The 22,105-nt window shown below is 41.5% G+C and overlaps 2 protein-coding genes across 2 annotated transcripts; both read right to left on the reverse strand.

Moving 5' to 3' along the window:
* Positions 1-766: 766 nt before the first annotated feature.
* Positions 767-5,640, reverse strand: LOC124044427 (uncharacterized serine-rich protein C215.13-like; the record flags this gene model as incomplete). Its single annotated transcript, XM_046364066.1, has 3 exons — positions 767-804; positions 2,454-4,000; positions 5,216-5,640. Coding segments are annotated over 3 exons (2,010 nt in total), but the record flags the coding sequence as incomplete, so codon positions are not given.
* A 2,598-nt stretch (positions 5,641-8,238) lies between these two features.
* LOC124044428 (uncharacterized serine-rich protein C215.13-like) lies at positions 8,239-12,775 on the reverse strand (the record flags this gene model as incomplete). Its single annotated transcript, XM_046364068.1, has 2 exons — positions 12,756-12,775; positions 8,239-10,786 (listed from the first exon to the last, which is right to left on the reverse strand). Coding segments are annotated over exons 1-2 (2,568 nt in total), but the record flags the coding sequence as incomplete, so codon positions are not given.
* Between the last annotated feature and the right edge of the window lie 9,330 nt (positions 12,776-22,105).

A 22,105-nucleotide genomic window follows, 5' to 3' on the forward strand; every position in this document is an offset into this window, starting at 1 on the left:
TTGGGGAGCCGTGTCCATTCTGTGCTGAGTCTGAAACTCTGGCACATCTGTTTTTACTATGTCCCAGGTTGGTCAGGATGATTGAACTGATCACTGATTGGTTCTCAACATTGGAAGAGGTTTTCTCTTCCCAACTGTATATATTTGGGCCAAAGTACAGGTTCAGTCAAAATGGTGTAGTTGTGTTGCTTACTTTTGTGTTAGGGGCAGCAAAATTAGTGATATGGAAGACCCGAAAGAACAGTACACAGGGACAGGGAGCTGTGGATGTGGTGGGAATGCTGGAGGGAATGTTGGCAGCGAGACTAAGGGTTTAGTTTGCCTATCATAAACTTGTCAACAATATTGATCTGTTTTTGAGTATATGGGGTATTCAGAGGCTGTTGTGTTTAGTTACTGTGGAGGAGGAATTGGAGTTGTGTTTTTAATTGATATGTAACTGTGGTTTTGCATGAGTATTTATTGTGTGGTGGGCCCCCAGACCCAATAAAGATGATTTAAAACTCTCTCTCTCTCTCTCTCTCTCTCTCTCTCTCTCTCTCTCTCTCTCTCTCTCTCTCTCTCTCTCTCTCTCTCACTCTCTCTCACTCTCACTCTCACTCTCACTCTCACTCTCACTCTGTCTCGGTCTCTCTCAAGGCCAGCTGTTGATGCTGTTATAGCCCAGAGGGTACTTCAAGAAGAGGTGGGTGGGGAGGAGGGAAGGAAGACTTTTCCACCTCTTGAGGGAGATGAGAGGGAGGCTTTACTACTAGTGGAGGGCTGCCTATATCAAGGCCAGGGCAGGGAGCAGAGACTGGAGACCTGGAAATAGGGAGAAAGAGACAGAGGAGATCCTCAGTAATTTACGAAGTCTCTCTGACCACAGCAGCATAGTTGAAGGAGGAAAGGGGGGCAGGGAGAGGGGGATGGGGCTTGCTATACCCAAAGAGGGCAACGTCATGACAATAGTGTAGGGCTAGAAGATTGTGTAGGGCTACAAGATAGTGTAGGACTAGAAGATAGTGTAGGACTAGAAGATAGTGTAGAACTAGAAGATAGTGTAGAACTAGAAGATAGTGTAGAACTAGAAGATAGTGTAGAACTAGAAGATAGTGTAGGACTAGAAGATAGTGTAGAACTAGAAGATAGTGTAGAACTAGAAGATAGTGTAGGACTAGAATGTAGTGTAAGACTAGAAGATAGTGTAGAACTAGAAGATAGTGTAGGACTAGAATGTAGTGTAAGACTAGAAGATAGTGTAGAACTAGAAGATAGTGTAGAACTAGAAGATAGTGTAAGACTAGAAGATAGTGTAGAACTAGAAGATAGTGTAGAACTAGAAGATGGTGTAGGACTAGAAGATAGTGTAGGACTAGAAGATAGTGTAGAACTAGAAGATAGTGTAAGACTAGAAGATAGTGTAGGACTAGAATGTAGTGTAAGACTAGAAGATAGTGTAGGACTAGAAGATAGTGTAGGACTAGAATGTAGTGTAAGACTAGAAGATAGTGTAAGACTAGAAGATAGTGTAAGACTAGAAGATAGTGTAAGACTAGAAGATAGTGTAGGACTAGAATGTAGTGTAAGACTAGAAGATAGTGTAAGACTAGAAGATAGTGTAGGACTAGAAGATAGTGTAGGACTAGAATGTAGTGTAAGACTAGAAGATAGTGTAAGACTAGAAGATAGTGTAGGACTAGAAGATAGTGTAAGACTAGAAGATAGTGTAGGACTAGAAGATAGTGTAAGACTAGAAGATAGTGTAGGACTAGAAGATAGTGTAGGACTAGAATGTAGTGTAAGACTAGAAGATAGTGTAAGACTAGAAGATAGTGTAAGACTAGAAGATAGTGTAAGACTAGAAGATAGTGTAGGACTAGAAGATAGTGTAGAACTAGAAGATAGTGTAAGACTAGAAGATAGTGTAAGACTAGAAGATAGTGTAGGACTAGAAGATAGTGTAGAACTAGAAGATAGTGTAGGACTAGAAGATAGTGTAGGACTAGAAGATAGTGTAGAACTAGAAGATAGTGTAAGACTAGAAGATAGTGTAAGACTAGAAGATAGTGTAAGACTAGAAGATAGTGTAGGACTAGAAGATAGTGTAGAACTAGAAGATAGTGTAAGACTAGAAGATAGTGTAGGACTAGAATGTAGTGTAAGACTAGAAGATAGTGTAGAACTAGAATGTAGTGTAAGACTAGAAGATAGTGTAGAACTAGAAGATAGTGTAGGACTAGAATGTAGTGTAAGACTAGAAGATAGTGTAGAACTAGAAGATAGTGTAGAACTAGAAGATAGTGTAGGACTAGAATGTAGTGTAAGACTAGAAGATAGTGTAGAACTAGAAGATAGTGTAGAACTAGAAGATAGTGTAGAACTAGAAGATAGTGTTGGGCTAGAAGATAGTGTAGGACTAGAAGATAGTGTTGGGCTAGAAGTTAGTGTAGAACTAGAAGATAGTGTAGGACTAGAAGATAGTGTTGGGCTAGAAGTTAGTGTAGAACTAGAAGATAGTGTAGGACTAGAAGATAGTGTAGAACTAGAAGATAGTGTAGGACTAGAAGATAGTGTAGAACTAGAAGATAGTGTAGAACTAGAAGATAGTGTAGAACTAGAAGATAGTGTTGGGCTAGAAGATAGTGTAGGACTAGAAGATAGTGTTGGGCTAGAAGTTAGTGTAGGGCTAGAAGATAGTGTAGGACTAGAATGTAGTGTAAGACTAGAAGATAGTGTAGAACTAGAAGATAGTGTAGGACTAGAATGTAGTGTAAGACTAGAAGATAGTGTAGGACTAGAAGATAGTGTAGAACTAGAAGATAGTGTAGAACTAGAAGATAGTGTTGGGCTAGAAGATAGTGTAGGACTAGAAGATAGTGTAGAACTAGAAGATAGTGTAGAACTAGAAGATAGTGTTGGGCTAGAAGATAGTGTAGGACTAGAAGATAGTGTTGGGCTAGAAGTTAGTGTAGGGCTAGAAGATAGTGTAAGACTAGAAGATAGTGTAGAACTAGAAGATAGTGTAGGACTAGAATGTAGTGTAAGACTAGAAGATAGTGTAGGACTAGAAGATAGTGTAGAACTAGAAGATAGTGTAGAACTAGAAGATAGTGTAGGACTAGAATGTAGTGTAAGACTAGAAGATAGTGTAGGACTAGAAGATAGTGTAGAACTAGAAGATAGTGTAGAACTAGAAGATAGTGTTGGGCTAGAAGATAGTGTAGGACTAGAAGATAGTGTTGGGCTAGAAGTTAGTGTAGGGCTAGAAGATAGTGTAAGACTAGAAGATAGTGTAGAACTAGAAGATAGTGTAGGACTAGAATGTAGTGTAAGACTAGAAGATAGTGTAGGACTAGAAGATAGTGTAGAACTAGAAGATAGTGTAGAACTAGAAGATAGTGTAGGACTAGAATGTAGTGTAAGACTAGAAGATAGTGTAGGACTAGAAGATAGTGTAAGACTAGAAGATAGTGTAGAACTAGAAGATAGTGTAGGACTAGAATGTAGTGTAAGACTAGAAGATAGTGTAGGACTAGAAGATAGTGTAGAACTAGAAGATAGTGTAGAACTAGAAGATAGTGTAGGACTAGAATGTAGTGTAAGACTAGAAGATAGTGTAGGACTAGAAGATAGTGTAAGACTAGAAGATAGTGTAGAACTAGAATGTAGTGTAAGACTAGAAGATAGTGTAGGACTAGAAGATAGTGTAGAACTAGAAGATAGTGTAGAACTAGAAGATAGTGTAGGACTAGAATGTAGTGTAAGACTAGAAGATAGTGTAGGACTAGAAGATAGTGTAAGACTAGAAGATAGTGTAGAACTAGAATGTAGTGTAAGACTAGAAGATAGTGTAGGACTAGAAGATAGTGTAGGACTAGAATGTAGTGTAAGACTAGAAGATAGTGTAGAACTAGAAGATAGTGTAGGACTAGAATGTAGTGTAAGACTAGAAGATAGTGTAGGACTAGAAGATAGTGTAGAACTAGAAGATAGTGTAGAACTAGAAGATAGTGTAGGACTAGAATGTAGTGTAAGACTAGAAGATAGTGTAGGACTAGAAGATAGTGTAAGACTAGAAGATAGTGTAGAACTAGAATGTAGTGTAAGACTAGAAGATAGTGTAGGACTAGAAGATAGTGTAGGACTAGAATGTAGTGTAAGACTAGAAGATAGTGTAGGACTAGAAGATAGTGTAGGACTAGAATGTAGTGTAGAACTAGAAGATAGTGTAGAACTAGAAGATAGTGTAGGACTAGAAGATAGTGTAGAACTAGAAGATAGTGTAGGACTAGAAGATAGTGTAGGACTAGAATGTAGTGTAAGACTAGAAGATAGTGTAGAACTAGAAGATAGTGTAGAACTAGAAGATAGTGTAGGACTAGAAGATAGTGTAGAACTAGAAGATAGTGTAGGACTAGAAGATAGTGTAGGACTAGAATGTAGTGTAAGACTAGAAGATAGTGTAGAACTAGAAGATAGTGTAGAACTAGAAGATAGTGTAGGACTAGAAGATAGTGTAGAACTAGAAGATAGTGTAGAACAAGAAGATAGTGTAGAACTAGAAGATAGTGTAGAACTAGAAGATAGTGTAGAACTAGAAGATAGTGTAGGACTAGAATGTAGTGTAAGACTAGAAGATAGTGTAGAACTAGAAGATAGTGTAGAACTAGAAGATAGTGTAGGACTAGAATGTAGTGTAAGACTAGAAGATAGTGTAGGACTAGAAGATAGTGTAAGACTAGAAGATAGTGTAGAACTAGAATGTAGTGTAAGACTAGAAGATAGTGTAGGACTAGAAGATAGTGTAGGACTAGAATGTAGTGTAAGACTAGAAGATAGTGTAGAACTAGAAGATAGTGTAGAACTAGAAGTTAGTGTAGGGCTAGAAGATAGTGTAAGACTAGAAGATAGTGTAGAACTAGAAGATAGTGTAGGACTAGAATGTAGTGTAAGACTAGAAGATAGTGTAGAACTAGAAGATAGTGTAGAACTAGAAGATAGTGTAGGACTAGAATGTAGTGTAAGACTAGAAGATAGTGTAGAACTAGAATGTAGTGTAAGACTAGAAGATAGTGTAGGACTAGAAGATAGTGTAGGACTAGAATGTAGTGTAAGACTAGAAGATAGTGTAGGACTAGAAGATAGTGTAGGACTAGAATGTAGTGTAAGACTAGAAGATAGTGTAGAACTAGAAGATAGTGTAGGACTAGAATGTAGTGTAAGACTAGAAGATAGTGTAGAACTAGAAGATAGTGTAGAACTAGAAGATAGTGTAGGACTAGAAGATAGTGTAGAACTAGAAGATAGTGTAGAACTAGAAGATAGTGTAGAACTAGAAGATAGTGTAGGACTAGAATGTAGTGTAAGACTAGAAGATAGTGTAGAACTAGAAGATAGTGTAGAACTAGAAGATAGTGTAGAACTAGAAGATAGTGTTGGGCTAGAAGATAGTGTAGGACTAGAAGATAGTGTTGGGCTAGAACTTAGTGTAGAACTAGAAGATAGTGTAGGACTAGAAGATAGTGTTGGGCTAGAAGTTAGTGTAGAACTAGAAGATAGTGTAGGACTAGAAGATAGTGTAGAACTAGAAGATAGTGTAGGACTAGAAGATAGTGTAGAACTAGAAGATAGTGTAGAACTAGAAGATAGTGTAGAACTAGAAGATAGTGTTGGGCTAGAAGATAGTGTAGGACTAGAAGATAGTGTTGGGCTAGAAGTTAGTGTAGGGCTAGAAGATAGTGTAGGACTAGAATGTAGTGTAAGACTAGAAGATAGTGTAGAACTAGAAGATAGTGTAGGACTAGAATGTAGTGTAAGACTAGAAGATAGTGTAAGACTAGAAGATAGTGTGGAACTAGAAGATAGTGTAGAACTAGAAGATAGTGTTGGGCTAGAAGATAGTGTAGGACTAGAAGATAGTGTTGGGCTAGAAGTTAGTGTAGGGCTAGAAGATAGTGTAAGACTAGAAGATAGTGTAGAACTAGAAGATAGTGTAGGACTAGAATGTAGTGTAAGACTAGAAGATAGTGTAGAACTAGAAGATAGTGTAGAACTAGAAGATAGTGTAGGACTAGAATGTAGTGTAAGACTAGAAGATAGTGTAGGACTAGAAGATAGTTTAAGACTAGAAGATAGTGTAGAACTAGAATGTAGTGTAAGACTAGAAGATAGTGTAGGACTAGAAGATAGTGTAGGACTAGAATGTAGTGTAAGACTAGAAGATAGTGTAGGACTAGAAGATAGTGTAGGACTAGAATGTAGTGTAGAACTAGAAGATAGTGTAGAACTAGAAGATAGTGTAGGACTAGAAGATAGTGTAGAACTAGAAGATAGTGTAGGACTAGAAGATAGTGTAGGACTAGAATGTAGTGTAAGACTAGAAGATAGTGTAGAACTAGAAGATAGTGTAGAACTAGAAGATAGTGTAGGACTAGAAGATAGTGTAGAACTAGAAGATAGTGTAGGACTAGAAGATAGTGTAGGACTAGAATGTAGTGTAAGACTAGAAGATAGTGTAGAACTAGAAGATAGTGTAGAACTAGAAGATAGTGTAGGACTAGAAGATAGTGTAGAACTAGAAGATAGTGTAGAACTAGAAGATAGTGTAGAACTAGAAGATAGTGTAGAACTAGAAGATAGTGTAGGACTAGAATGTAGTGTAAGACTAGAAGATAGTGTAGAACTAGAAGATAGTGTAGAACTAGAAGATAGTGTAGGACTAGAATGTAGTGTAAGACTAGAAGATAGTGTAGGACTAGAAGATAGTGTAAGACTAGAAGATAGTGTAGAACTAGAATGTAGTGTAAGACTAGAAGATAGTGTAGGACTAGAAGATAGTGTAGGACTAGAATGTAGTGTAAGACTAGAAGATAGTGTAGAACTAGAAGATAGTGTAGAACTAGAAGATAGTGTAGAACTAGAAGATAGTGTTGGGCTAGAAGATAGTGTAGGACTAGAAGATAGTGTTGGGCTAGAAGTTAGTGTAGGGCTAGAAGATAGTGTAGGACTAGAATGTAGTGTAAGACTAGAAGATAGTGTAGAACTAGAAGATAGTGTAGGACTAGAATGTAGTGTAAGACTAGAAGATAGTGTAAGACTAGAAGATAGTGTAGAACTAGAAGATAGTGTAGAACTAGAAGATAGTGTTGGGCTAGAAGATAGTGTAGGACTAGAAGATAGTGTTGGGCTAGAAGTTAGTGTAGGGCTAGAAGATAGTGTAGGACTAGAATGTAGTGTAAGACTAGAAGATAGTGTAGAACTAGAAGATAGTGTAGGACTAGAATGTAGTGTAAGACTAGAAGATAGTGTAGGACTAGAAGATAGTGTTGGGCTAGAAGTTAGTGTAGGGCTAGAAGATAGTGTAGGACTAGAAGATAGTGTAGGACTAGAAGATAGTGTAGGACTAGAAGATAGTGTAGAACTAGAAGATAGTGTTGGGCTAGAAGATAGTGTAGAACTAGAAGATAGTGTTGGGCTAGAAGATAGTGTAGGGCTAGAAGATAGTGTTGGCCTAGAAGATAGTGTAGGGCTAGAAGATAGTGTAGAACTAGAAGATAGTGTTGGGCTAGAAGATAGTGTAGAACTAGAAGATAGTGTAGAACTAGAAGATAGTGTTGGGCTAGAAAATAGTGTAGGACTAGAAGATAGTGTTGGGCTAGAAGTTAGTGTAGGGCTAGAAGATAGTGTAGGACTAGAATGTAGTGTAAGACTAGAAGATAGTGTAGAACTAGAAGATAGTGTAGGACTAGAATGTAGTGTAAGACTAGAAGATAGTGTAAGACTAGAAGATAGTGTAGAACTAGAAGATAGTGTAGAACTAGAAGATAGTGTTGGGCCAGAAGATAGTGTAGGACTAGAAGATAGTGTTGGGCTAGAAGTTAGTGTAGGGCTAGAAGATAGTGTAGGACTAGAATGTAGTGTAGGACTAGAATGTAGTGTAAGACTAGAAGATAGTGTAGGACTAGAAGATAGTTTAAGACTAGAAGATAGTGTAGAACTAGAATGTAGTGTAAGACTAGAAGATAGTGTAGGACTAGAAGATAGTGTAGGACTAGAATGTAGTGTAAGACTAGAAGATAGTGTAGGACTAGAAGATAGTGTAGGACTAGAATGTAGTGTAGAACTAGAAGATAGTGTAGAACTAGAAGATAGTGTAGGACTAGAAGATAGTGTAGAACTAGAAGATAGTGTAGGACTAGAAGATAGTGTAGGACTAGAATGTAGTGTAAGACTAGAAGATAGTGTAGAACTAGAAGATAGTGTAGAACTAGAAGATAGTGTAGGACTAGAAGATAGTGTAGAACTAGAAGATAGTGTAGGACTAGAAGATAGTGTAGGACTAGAATGTAGTGTAAGACTAGAAGATAGTGTAGAACTAGAAGATAGTGTAGAACTAGAAGATAGTGTAGGACTAGAAGATAGTGTAGAACTAGAAGATAGTGTAGAACTAGAAGATAGTGTAGAACTAGAAGATAGTGTAGAACTAGAAGATAGTGTAGGACTAGAATGTAGTGTAAGACTAGAAGATAGTGTAGAACTAGAAGATAGTGTAGAACTAGAAGATAGTGTAGGACTAGAATGTAGTGTAAGACTAGAAGATAGTGTAGGACTAGAAGATAGTGTAAGACTAGAAGATAGTGTAGAACTAGAATGTAGTGTAAGACTAGAAGATAGTGTAGGACTAGAAGATAGTGTAGGACTAGAATGTAGTGTAAGACTAGAAGATAGTGTAGAACTAGAAGATAGTGTAGAACTAGAAGATAGTGTAGAACTAGAAGATAGTGTTGGGCTAGAAGATAGTGTAGGACTAGAAGATAGTGTTGGGCTAGAAGTTAGTGTAGGGCTAGAAGATAGTGTAGGACTAGAATGTAGTGTAAGACTAGAAGATAGTGTAGAACTAGAAGATAGTGTAGGACTAGAATGTAGTGTAAGACTAGAAGATAGTGTAAGACTAGAAGATAGTGTAGAACTAGAAGATAGTGTAGAACTAGAAGATAGTGTTGGGCTAGAAGATAGTGTAGGACTAGAAGATAGTGTTGGGCTAGAAGTTACTGTAGGGCTAGAAGATAGTGTAGGACTAGAATGTAGTGTAAGACTAGAAGATAGTGTAGAACTAGAAGATAGTGTAGGACTAGAATGTAGTGTAAGACTAGAAGATAGTGTAGGACTAGAAGATAGTGTTGGGCTAGAAGTTAGTGTAGGGCTAGAAGATAGTGTAGGACTAGAAGATAGTGTAGGACTAGAAGATAGTGTAGGACTAGAAGATAGTGTAGAACTAGAAGATAGTGTTGGGCTAGAAGATAGTGTAGAACTAGAAGATAGTGTTGGGCTAGAAGATAGTGTAGGGCTAGAAGATAGTGTTGGCCTAGAAGATAGTGTAGGGCTAGAAGATAGTGTAGAACTAGAAGATAGTGTTGGGCTAGAAGATAGTGTAGAACTAGAAGATAGTGTAGAACTAGAAGATAGTGTTGGGCTAGAAAATAGTGTAGGACTAGAAGATAGTGTTGGGCTAGAAGTTAGTGTAGGGCTAGAAGATAGTGTAGGACTAGAATGTAGTGTAAGACTAGAAGATAGTGTAGAACTAGAAGATAGTGTAGGACTAGAATGTAGTGTAAGACTAGAAGATAGTGTAAGACTAGAAGATAGTGTAGAACTAGAAGATAGTGTAGAACTAGAAGATAGTGTTGGGCCAGAAGATAGTGTAGGACTAGAAGATAGTGTTGGGCTAGAAGTTAGTGTAGGGCTAGAAGATAGTGTAGGACTAGAATGTAGTGTAAGACTAGAAGATAGTGTAGAACTAGAAGATAGTGTAGGACTAGAATGTAGTGTAAGACTAGAAGATAGTGTAGGACTAGAAGATAGTGTAGAACTAGAAGATAGTGTTGGGCTAGAAGATAGTGTAGGACTAGAAGATAGTGTAGGACTAGAATGTAGTGTAAGACTAGAAGATAGTGTAGAACTAGAAGATAGTGTAGAACTAGAAGATAGTGTTGGGCTAGAAGATAGTGTAGGACTAGAAGATAGTGTAGAACTAGAAGATAGTGTTGGGCTAGAAGATAGTGTAGAACTAGAAGATAGTGTTGGGCTAGAAGATAGTGTAGGACTAGAAGATAGTGTAGGACTAGAATGTAGTGTAGGACTAGAAGATAGTGTAGGACTAGAAGATAGTGTAGGACTAGAAGATAGTGTAGGACTAGAAGATAGTGTAGAACTAGAAGATAGTGTTGGGCTAGAAGATAGTGTAGGACTAGAAGATAGTGTAGGACTAGAAGATAGTGTAGGACTAGAAGATAGTGTAGAACTAGAAGATAGTGTTGGGCTAGAAGATAGTGTAGGACTAGAAGATAGTGTAGGACTAGAAGATAGTGTAGGACTAGAAGATAGTGTAGAACTAGAAGATAGTGTTGGGCTAGAAGATAGTGTAGGACTAGAAGATAGTGTAGGACTAGAATGTAGTGTAAGACTAGAAGATGGTGTAGAACTAGAAGATAGTGTAGAACTAGAAGATAGTGTTGGGCTAGAAGATAGTGTAGGACTAGAAGATAGTGTTGGGCTAGAAGTTAGTGTAGGGCTAGAAGATAGTGTAGGACTAGAAGATAGTGTAGGGCTAGAAGATAGTGTAGGACTAGAATGTAGTGTAAGACTAGAAGATAGTGTAGGACTAGAAGATAGTGTAGGGCTAGAAGATAGTGTAGGACTAGAATGTAGTGTAAGACTAGAAGATAGTGTAGGACTAGAAGATAGTGTAGGACTAGAAGATAGTGTAGGACTAGAAGATAGTGTTGGGCTAGAAGTTAGTGTAGGGCTAGAAGATAGTGTAGGACTAGAAGATAGTGTAGGGCTAGAAGATAGTGTAGGACTAGAATGTAGTGTAAGACTAGAAGATAGTGTAGGACTAGAAGATAGTGTAGGACTAGAAGATAGTGTTGGGCTAGAAGTTAGTGTAGGGCTAGAAGATAGTGTAGGACTAGAAGATAGTGTAGGGCTAGAAGATAGTGTAGGGCTAGAAGATAGTGTAGGACTAGAAGATAGTGTAGTACTAGAAGGAGGTCTAGGACTAGACGATAGTGTAGGACTAGAAGATAGTGTAGGGCTAGAACATATTGTAGGGCTGGAAGATAGTGAAGGACTGGATGATAGTGTAGGACTGGAAGATAGTGTGGGGCTGGAAGAGAGTGATCTCGGATCATGTCCCACTGTCCTGCATTAGGAATGACTGCCAATGAGGAGGTTGTTAACCTGAATCTGCTGAGCTACAGAGCTGATTCAGACAGCAGGGACAGGTGATTGGTTTGTTTAAAACAGATATTTAACAAAAACAGAAAATCAGATGGTATCTGAATGGAGACCACCAGTAAGCTTTATCTCCATTTCACTCTGATGTCCTCATCATCACTAAGTAGATGGAAAATAAGAACAAACACACTTCAAGTTGTCCGCTCATCCATGTGGCAGCTAATGAGATATCTGGTTCATGATTAGGGCATAATGAGATATGTAAATCATGATTGGGCCATACTGATTCTGACTAATGAGAGGGGTCGCTTGCTGCATACACAAAGAGGAAGGTGATCGGAGAGAAGGAGAAGGAAGGAGAGGGGGAGAAGGAAGGAGAGGGGGAGAAGGAAGGAGAGAGGAAGGGGAGGAGAGAGGGAGAAGGAAGGAGAGAGGGAGAAGGAAGGAGGGGAGAAGGAAGGAGAGGGGGAGAAGGAAGGAGAGAGGGAGAAGGAAGGAGAGGGGGAGAAGGAAGGAGAGGGGAGAAGCAATGAGAGGGGAGAAGCAAGGAGAGAGGGAGAAGGAAGGAGAGAGGGAGAAGGATGGAGAGGGGGAGAAGGATGGAGAGGGGGAGAAGGAAGGAGAGGAAGGAGAGGGGGAGAAGGAAGGAGAGGGGGAGAAGGAAGGAGGGGGGGAGGAGGGAGAGAGGGAGGAGGAAGGAGAAGGGGAGAAGGAGGGAGAGAGGAAGGGGAGGAGAGAGGAAGGAGAGGGGGAGAAGGAAGGAGAGGGGGAGAAGGAAGGAGAGGGGAGAAGGAGGGAGAGGGGGAGAAGGAAGGAGAGGGGAGAAGGAGGGAGAGAGGGAGAAGGAAGGAGGGGGGAGAAGGAAGGAGGGGGAGAAGGAAGGAGGGGGAAGAGGGAGAGGGGGAGAAGGAGGGAGAGAGGGAGAAGGAGGGAGAGAGGGAGAAGGAAGGAGAGGGGAGAAAGAGGGAGAGAGGGAGAAGGAGGGAGAGGGGGAGAAGGAGAAGGAGGGGGAGAGGAAGGGGAGGAGAGATGAAGGAGCGGGAGAGAGGAAGGGGAGGAGAGAGGAAGGGGAGGATAGAGAAAGGAGGGGGAGTGGGGAAAGGGATAAAACCCTGTTACATATTAGCTACATACATACAAACTACATCCGACATCCAACGACAACTGCATCCAACATGCTACACGCTATATCAGACATCTGAGGACAACTGTGTCTGTTTGATGTAGCATGTATGTCCTATGTCCACTGTCGTTGTATTGGGGGCTGACATTAGGGATGGTTCTGTTTCTCAGCCCAGCCAGGGAAACTGGGAAAAGATCAGACTGAAGGTGGTCTGACTCTCATATTCAACTGTCAACTCTTATTCTAGCATCACTGTCAACTCTTATTCTAGCATCACTGTCAACTCTTATTCTAGCATCACTGTCAACTCTTATTCTGGCATTATCACCTCCCTGTGCTCCATCTATCTCCTTCTCTCTCTCCATCTATCCCTTTCTCTCTCCATCTATCCCCATATCTCTCCATCTATCCCTACCTATCCCCATATCTCTCCATCTTTTTCCACCTATCCCCTTCTCTCTCCATCTATTCCCATATCTCTCCATCTTTTTCCATCTATCCCCATCTCTCTCTATCTATCTCCTTCTTTATCCATCTTTCTCCATCTATCCCCTTCTCTCTCCATCTCTCTCCATCTATGCCCTTCTCTCTCCATCTATGCCCTTCTCTCTCCATCTATCCCCATCTCTCTCCATCTATCCCCTTCTTTATCCATCTCTCTCCATCTATCCCCTTCTCTCTCCATCTATCCCATTCTCTCTCCATCTATCCCCATCTCTCTCCATCTATCCCCATCTCTCTCCATCTATCCCCTTCTTTATCCATCTCTCTCCATCTATCCCCTTCTCTCTCCATCTATCCCCTTCTCTCTCCATCTATCCCCATCTCTCTCCATCTATCCCCATCTCTCTCCATCTATCCCCTTCTGTATCCATCTCTCTCCATCTATCTCATCTCTCTCCATCTATCCCCATCTCTCTCCATCTATCCCCTTCTGTATCCATCTCTCTCCATCTATCTCATCTCTCTCCATCTATCCCCATATCTATCCCCATCTATCTCTTCTCTCTCCATATATCCCCATCTCTCTCCATCTCTCTCCATCTATCCCCTTCTCTCGCCATCTATCTCATCTCTCTGCATCTATCCCCTTCTCTCTCTCAATCTATCTCTTCTCTCTCCATATATCCCCATCTCTCTCCATCTATCCCCATCTCTCTCCATCTATCTCATCTCTCTCCATCTATCCCCTTCTTTATCCATCTCTCTCTCGGGTTCTCTCTGTCTTTCTCACTCTGTCTCTCCATCTTGTTCATGGTATACCACACAACACAATCATCACCTAACAAAAGCTTTAGTCACAGTCACTGAGAGGAAACAGATTCTCACTGACTACTCACACAGGATGAATCTAAGCTAACGTTCAGACTTTCATTAATTCAAACTGAGGCTACTGAAAGAATGTTTTTAGCCTCCATCGTTCTCCCCTCTCTTTCTCTTTATTGGCATGGGAAACATATGTTAACATTGCCAAAGCAAGTGAAGTAGATAATATACAAAAGTGAAATAAACAATACAAATTAACATCTCTCTCATTGTTGACTGTTGTACAGTTTGGAGTTCCTGCCTCGTGCCATGCTATTTGGCATGCTTCGGCAGACAATACATTTTAGAGAGGCAGAAGGGCGAGCGAGGGCAGGGCATGTTTACTGCATCAAGGCGAGAGGCTCTCTTTCATGTGAGCCGTGGTTCCTACATCTGTCTGTCTGTCTGTCTGTCTGTTTACCCCTTCACAGTGAATACGGGAGAAGGCCTAACACACATCTACACATTTGGACACATATTCGCAAAGAGCATGCAAGCACACACGAACGCACACACACACGTACAGACACACACACACATTCTCTCACTCTCAAAAACCGGTGGAGCTGCCACAAGGACAAAACGCAAAGCTCACTCTGAGTATCTACCATGGAACAGCGTGCAGAGAAATGATTGATGCACATTTGAATTAAAGTTCAATTGAAGGACGCAGCCCACAGTTATGGGTCCCATTCATCAACGTAGACCTGAAACACCTTTTGGAGATGAAAAAGGAGCAGAATAAGAGTTCTAAACTAGGAAGACAAAAACATAGAAAGACAATGACTAGAACAGTCGTCTATGGACATAACCATAGAAATACATTTACTAAAAGGGACATCCATGAACAAAAACATAGAAATATAATATCCAAATCTAATCCTATCTAATCCTATGGCCAAAACAGCCCCCAAAAAACATCTAAATCCACAAAACACGTTGTCTACATTTGATCTATTAGGCCTCAGTTATTCTAACCTAAACTTGTAGGCATTTTATTCATTCGGTAAAGACAGACTCAGAAAGTAACAAACATTCCCTGTATCTGAACTACATTGAGTTTGAAAAGCAATAAAGTTGCATTCCCTTCCCTGACATTCCCACAGATATCATATCCCATGGTGATTGTATACATTACATTTCAGTGGAAAGGATTAGCTGCAACATAAAGCTGTGATCAAGTGCTTGTTTGTATGTGTCAATTTAACACCTACATCTGTGATGAAGGTATTGAGTGTCCTCAAACGTGTGTGCGTGCGTGCGTGCGTGCGTGCGTGCGTGCGTGCGTGCGTGCGTGCGTGCGTGCGTGCGTGCGTCAGTAGGATTATCAGAAAAAGATCAACCCAATAAAAACTACATAGCATAACAACAATATGAACAATAACCTCTCCCCCATCTCTCAGAACATGGCCAGTTAGGCCTGAACCCAATCCGGTCTGTGGAAGATCCTCATAATAGCCTGAATGACATTTAAAGGTAATTTCAGATTGAGCCGACATAAGCAGTGTTATACCGTGATTGCGGTCTCTGTGAATGCCGAAAACATTGCCTTTGAAAGGTACATAGGGGAAAATCTAGCCCTAAGTCAGTAGGGGATGCAGAGAGACACTAGAAAGCTTGTCTTCTTCTCATAGTTATTATTGAATACAACAGCAGTCCAGTCTCTATGACTAAAATACTAAATCAATGTCCCCTCAGACACTCTCAAAGAACACTTGCGAGGGAGTGTTCTGACTCAACACTCTTGACTGTGCTGGAACAATACATGCAATAAATCAGAATCTCTAGTTAATTAGTTAGCACCACTCTGACGGGTTGAGTTTGTTCCACTCGAGACATTACACCCACTATGCCATTAGTTTGTTGTGCACTTCCTGCTCCTGTGTCAAGAGCTGATAAAATAGTCCAAATAACATTTCCAATGAATCAGGGACGGTTTTTCCTTGTCTAGTGTTATGGAATAAGTTAGGTAGTTTATGTATTTGCAGCACAATTAGACACTACACTACCACGTCTACACTCTATCCCCAGGTGGCAGTACCAACCGGGTCAGGTGCTGTGCTCTGTCAGGTCTGAATTTTTCATTTTTTGGGGGCATGCCTTTGTGTACTCTCCTTTTTGTATGAATACATTTTCTTCACCAAGAACTGAACAAATTGTAATCCGATGCTGGCCGACCAAGGACTCAAGACTGAGCTGACCCTGAACCCAAGTAAGGTGGCTGTTGCCTGGGCACATGCATACAACATGGTCCGTATGCCCGTACTTCTCATGTAGGTGCACACCTTGAATCAGCTAACAGGCCATTTAGCTAGGCCTAGGACCCCTAGGACCCCTAGGACCCCCTATAACAACTGTAGCAATATCAGTTAGCTAGATTAGTTGGTGCTAGGATCTGTCAAGAGCAATGATAAACTGTATGAGACCAGGCAATCAGTCAACCATGTCATTTATGTTCAGTATGATGTGGGCAGAGGGGAGATGGAGGGAGAGATGGAGTGGGAATGGAGAGAGATGGACAGAAAGATGGAGTGAAGTGGGGGAGGAGAGAGATAGTTTGAAGTGGGCAGAGGGGAGAAGGGGAGGGAGAGGGAGAGGGGAGGAGAGGGGAAGAAATTGTTTACCCTCTGACAAGGTGGAGACACAAGCTACATAATGAGTTGTGACACATGTGTGTGTGCATGTGTATAAATATGTGCATACCTATCTCTTTGTGTAAGCTGGACTGTTTCCTTCAGTAGCAGGTCATTACATGGACAGTGTTCATCATAAAGGAACTTTAGCAGTACAACAGTCAAACTACGGTTTTGATTCATCACTAGTATGAAGGGGCTTTCTGTTGTGGAATGTGTCCCAAATGGCACCTATCTAAATAGTGTTCTACTTTTGTCCAGAGACCTATGGACCGTGGTGAAAAGTAGTGCACAACAAAGGGAATTATGTTTATCTGTGCCTTTGTTCTGGTTAGCATCAAATCAATTGAGACGCCCTCGGGCTAGTATCTCTCATGTTTACACTCTGTTAGGGGTCAGTGCAGATAGTACTGTTCACAGGGTGTGTTTTTATTTTTTTATTTCACCAGGTAGGCTAGTTGAGAACAAGTTCTCATTTGCAACTGCGACCTGGCCAAGATAAAGCAAAGCCGTGCAACAAAAACAACACAGAGTTTCACATGAGATAAACAAACGTACAGTCAATAACACAATAGAAAAGGTCTATGTACAGTGTGTGCAAATGTAGAAGATTAGGGAGGTAATGCAATAAATAGGCCACAGAGGCGGAATAATTACAATTTAGCATTAACACTGGAGTGATAGATGTGCAGATGAAGATGTGCAAGTAGACATACTGGGGTGCAAAAGCGCAAAACAAATAACAATATGGGGATGAGGTAGTTGGGTGTGTTATTTACAGATGGGCTGTGTACAGGTACAGTGATCAGTAAGCTGCTCAGACAACTGATGCTTAAAGTTAGAGAGGGATATATAAGACTCCAGCTTCAGTGATTTTTGCAATTCGTTCCAGCCATTGGCAGCAGAGAACTGGAAGGAAAGGCGGACAAAGTAGGTGTTGGCTTTGGGGACGACCAGTGAAAGATGAGCGAGTGCTATACCTAGCAAAGACTTATAGTTGACCTGGAGCCAGTGGGTTTGGCGACGAATATGTAACGAGAGCCAGCCAACAAGAGCATACAGTTGCAGAGATGGGTATTATATGGGGCTTTGGTGACTAAATGGATGGCACTGTGAAAGACTACATCCACTGAACTCTATCTGAGAAGTAGTTGGTGAACCATGAAGCAGTCATTTGAGAAACCAAGGCTGTTGAGTCTGCCGATAAGAATGCTATGATTGACAAAGTCAAAGCCTTGGCCAGGTCGATGAAGAGGGCTGCACAGTACTGTCTTTTATCGACAGAGGTTATGATATCGTTCAGGACCTTGAGCGTGGATGAGGTGCATCCATGACCAGCTCGGAAACCAGATTACATTGTGGAGAATCTAAATGGGATTCGAAATGGTCTGTGATCTGTTTGTTAACTTGGCTTTCAAAGATTTTTAAAAGGTAGGGCAGGATAGATATAGGTCTATAACAGTTTGGGTCTAGAGTGTCTCCCCCTTCGAAGAGGGTGTTGACCGCGGCAGCTTTCAAATCTTCAGGGATCTCAGATGATACAAAAGAGAGGTTGAGCAGGCTAGTAATAGGGGGTTGCAACAATTTCGGCGGATCATTTTAAAAAGAGAGTGTCCAGATTGTCTAGCACAGCTGATTTGTAGGGATCCAGATTTTGCAGATCTTTCAGAACATCAGCTGTTTGGATTTGGGTGAAGGAGAAGGGGGGGTGGCTTGAGCAAGTTTCTGCAGGGGTGCAGAGCTATTGGCTGAGGTAGGGGTAGCCAGGTGGAAAGCATGGCCGTGCTTTTACACGTGCATTGTTTGCTGTTTGGGGTTTTAGGCTGGGTTTCTGTACAGCACTTTGAGATATCAGCTGATGTACGAAGGGCTATATAAATACATTTGATTTGATTTGATTTGATCTGTAGAAAAATGCTTATAGAAATGATCGATTATTGTAGATTTAACAGCGGTGACAGTGTTTCCTAGCCTCAGTGCAGTGGGCAGCTGGGAGGAGGTGCTCTTATTCTCCATGGACTATACAGTGTCCCAAACTGGATGCCTTTGCTTTCCTAACTGACTTTGTATGTTGGTTACTGACTACCCTGAAAAGTTGCAAATCGAGGGTGGCTATTCGATGCTAATGCAGTTGTCACGAACCGGCTCAAAGCCCATAACAAAAGGGAGACAACGTGGAGATAAGGTATAACAAAATATATATTTAGTAACTAAAGCAACTAAGGAAAATATACAATGGTGTGTGTAATCAGTAATAAGAAGTGTAAGTGAGTGTTTTGCATGCATGAATGTGATAATGCAGGGTGTTGAAAAGATGCTAAAGCAAACAACCAAAAAACCACCAAGAAACACAACAAAATCCATAAAGGTGTCTGCATGGAGAGAGTCTCCCCCATGAATGGGGTAGTGGTGTATTTATCCTGGGAGACACCGGGCCCAGGTGTTTCCCATGTAGCTGACGACCCTCCCAACTCCGCCCACCGGCATCCTAATAAGGAAACAACAAAGAGAGAATACGGCAGACAGAGTGGGAGGGTCGTCACACAGTACACCACAGGATGTTTTTGTGCTGGTCAAGGGCGGTCAAGTCTGGGGTGAACCATGGGCTAAATCTGTTCTTATTTCTACATTTTTTGAATGGGGCATGCTTATTTAGGATGGTGAAGTGTTTTAGAGAGCATTTGACAGTGATGAGGGGTGGTCGTTTGACCCATTACGGACGTAGGCAGTGATCGCTGAGATCCTGGTTGAAGACAGCAGAGGTGTACTTAGAGGGCAAGTTGGTCAGGATTATATTTATTTATTTATTAATTCTTTATTTTACTAGGCAAGTCAGTTAAGAACAAATTCTTATTTACAATGACGGCCTACCCCGGCCAAACCCGTACGACGCTGGGCCAATTGTGCGCCACCCTATATGGACTCCCAATCACGGCCGAATGTGATACAGCCTGGATTCGAACAAGAGTACTGTAGTGATGCCTCTTGCACTGGGGTGCAGTGCCTTAGACCGCTGCGCCACTCGGGAGGGTGCCCATGGTTATGGATTTAGGGTTGTACCTGGTAGGTTCCTTGATAGTTTGTGTGAGATTGAGGGCATGTAGCTTAGATTGTAGGATGGCCGGGGTGTTAAGCACATCCCAGTTTAGGTCACCTAACAGTATGAACTCTGAAGATAGATGGGGGGGCAATCAATTCACATATGGTGTTCAGGTCACAGCTGAGGGCTGAGGAGAGTCTATAGCACGCGGCAACAGTGAGAGTCTTATTCTGGAAAGGTGGATTTTTAAAAGTAGAAGCTCGAATTGTTTGGGCTGAATGACAGAACTCTGCAGGCTATCTCTGCAGTACATTGCAACACCACCACCTTTGGCAGTTCTATCTTGTCGGAATATGTTGTAGTTGGGGATGGAAATTTCTGAATTTTTGGTTGCCTTCCTAAACCAGGAGTCAGACGTGGCTAGGACATCAGGGTTGGCAGAGTGTGCTAAAGCAGTGAATAAAACAAACTTTGGGAGGAGGCTTCTGATGTTAACATGCATGAAACCAAGGCTTTTACGGTTACAGAAGTCAACAAATGAGAGCGCCTTGGGGATAGGTGTGGTGCTGGGGGCTACAGAGCCTGGGTTAACCTCTACATCACCAGAGGAACAGAGGAGGAGTAGGATAAGGGAACGGCTAAAGGCTTTAAGAACTGGTCTTCTATTACGTTGGGAACAGAGAATAAAGGAGCAGATTTCTGAGCAATGGAAGAATAGATTCAGGGCATAATGTACAGACAAGGGTATGGTAGGATATGAGTACAGTGGAGGTAAACCTAGGCATTGAGTGAGGGTAAGAGCGGTTGTGTCTCAGGAGGCACCAGTTAAGCCAGGTGAGGTCTCTGCATGTGCGGAGGGTGCGACAAAAGAGCTATCTAAGGCATTTAGGGTGGGGCTGGGTCCTCGACAGTGAAATAAAACAATAATAACTAACCTAAACAGCAGAAGACAAGGCATATTGACATTAGGGAGAGGCATGTGTAGCCGAGTGATCATAGGGTCCAAAATGAGCAGCAATAGGTGAGTCAGGGAGCCGTTCGGTAGTCATTACTACACTAGGCGAGCTGGAGACACATTTCAGAAAGCTAGCGGACCGTGGTCAGCCAACGGGTCTTCTGCTACATCGCAACAGAAAATCCTGTTGAAACCACTTCGGATGATTACGTGGCCAGACCAGTCGTGATGGATCGGCGGGGCTCCATGTTGGTAATAAAGGGTCCAGGCCAATTGGCAAAAGAGATATTGTAGCCCAAGAATTAGCTGGTAGACCTATTCGGCTAGCCAGGAGATGGGCCTAACTTGAGGCTAGCTCAAGGCTAACTGCTGCTTGCTTCGGGACAGAGGCATTAGCCAGGAGTAGCCACTTGCATTGCAGCTAGCTAGCAGCGATGATCCGGTGTAATGGTCCAGAGCTTGCGGCAGAAATCCGTAGATGTGGTAGAGAATAAGCAGTCCGATATGCTCTGGGTTGATATCACGCTGTGCAGACTGACAGGTATTGACCGAGCTGAGGCTGGCTGGTGCCCGAGTTAACGGTGATTACCGCTAGCAGTGGCTAACTAGCTTCGGGATGGGGGTTCCAGTTCTAAAGTATAAAAATATGAGATCTGTACCACATTGGGTGAGGCGGGTTGCAAGAGAGTATATTCAGTCCGTAGATGGAAAGTGAGATTAAAATATATACGAAGTATGTGCAAGAAAAACAGAGAGCGATTATTTACATGTGACAAGACAGGACAAGACAAAATGCACGTCTGACTGCTACGCCACCTTGGAAAATGATGTGTGTGTGTGTGTGTTTGTGATATGCATAGTGTGCGTGTGTGAGTATGTGCGTGCGTGTGTGTGCATCTGAGAGTATCTACACCTGGGACTGTATAGCAACAGGACTGGGGCCCACTGCTCCTCTCTGACCTATGGTAATGACAACCTGCATGCTCCTTATTAGCACAAACAGGATGCCTACAGATGTAGGATTTCAATTTTAGACAGATTGATAGAGCAGGAAAATAATCCTGCAGTAAAAGGAAATGGGAATGATTATGTGGATTATAATGAATGGACATTTTTGTAGGGGTTGATACATTTTTCCTTAGGGCAACTCAAGTATGAAATTTGAAAGTGGAAATTAGAAACCTTACATGCCTTTTTAAAACTGAAATACACCACAAGTATGCAATTTACAAAATTTGCAGCAACAAAAGTGGTATCAAATTAAGATCCTACATCTGTATTCACATTTATAACACATAAGAGAAAGAAAACACACAAACATACACACAGTGACACACACACCTACACACAGAGATACATAAACAGCCACGTAGGAATCCAGCAGTTTTTACCAGACTATTGGTTGATATCCCTCATGAGTCTGCATGCCAAATGGAAGAGAGATTAACACAGAGATTAGACAGACTCCAGACTGCTATCAAAAGGCTGCATGCATCTACCCAACCTCTTTTTGCACAGACACACACTGGATCGATGTGTGGAATGGCAGACACAAATTATCATTTAAAAACGATCATTCTTGGGATAAGACAAAACAAAAAAATCACAATGAATATGTGCTGAATTTAATTAAATTAAGTCAAGCATTATTTTATCTGATGGGGGAGATAATTTGTCCCTCTTTGGCTGCCAGAGGACTGAGAATCAGGAATCAAGGTAAGACCCAAGTGCAGACTGTGTGAAGTAACAATGTGTATTGTAACCACAGGGGTCAGGCAGGCAGAGGTCGGAAATCCAGAGGTGGAGCAAAGGTACAGGACGGCAGGCAGAGA

The sequence above is a fragment of the Oncorhynchus gorbuscha genome, linkage group LG09, assembly GCF_021184085.1.
Source record: "Oncorhynchus gorbuscha isolate QuinsamMale2020 ecotype Even-year linkage group LG09, OgorEven_v1.0, whole genome shotgun sequence".
Taxonomy (NCBI): Eukaryota; Metazoa; Chordata; class Actinopteri; order Salmoniformes; family Salmonidae; genus Oncorhynchus; species Oncorhynchus gorbuscha.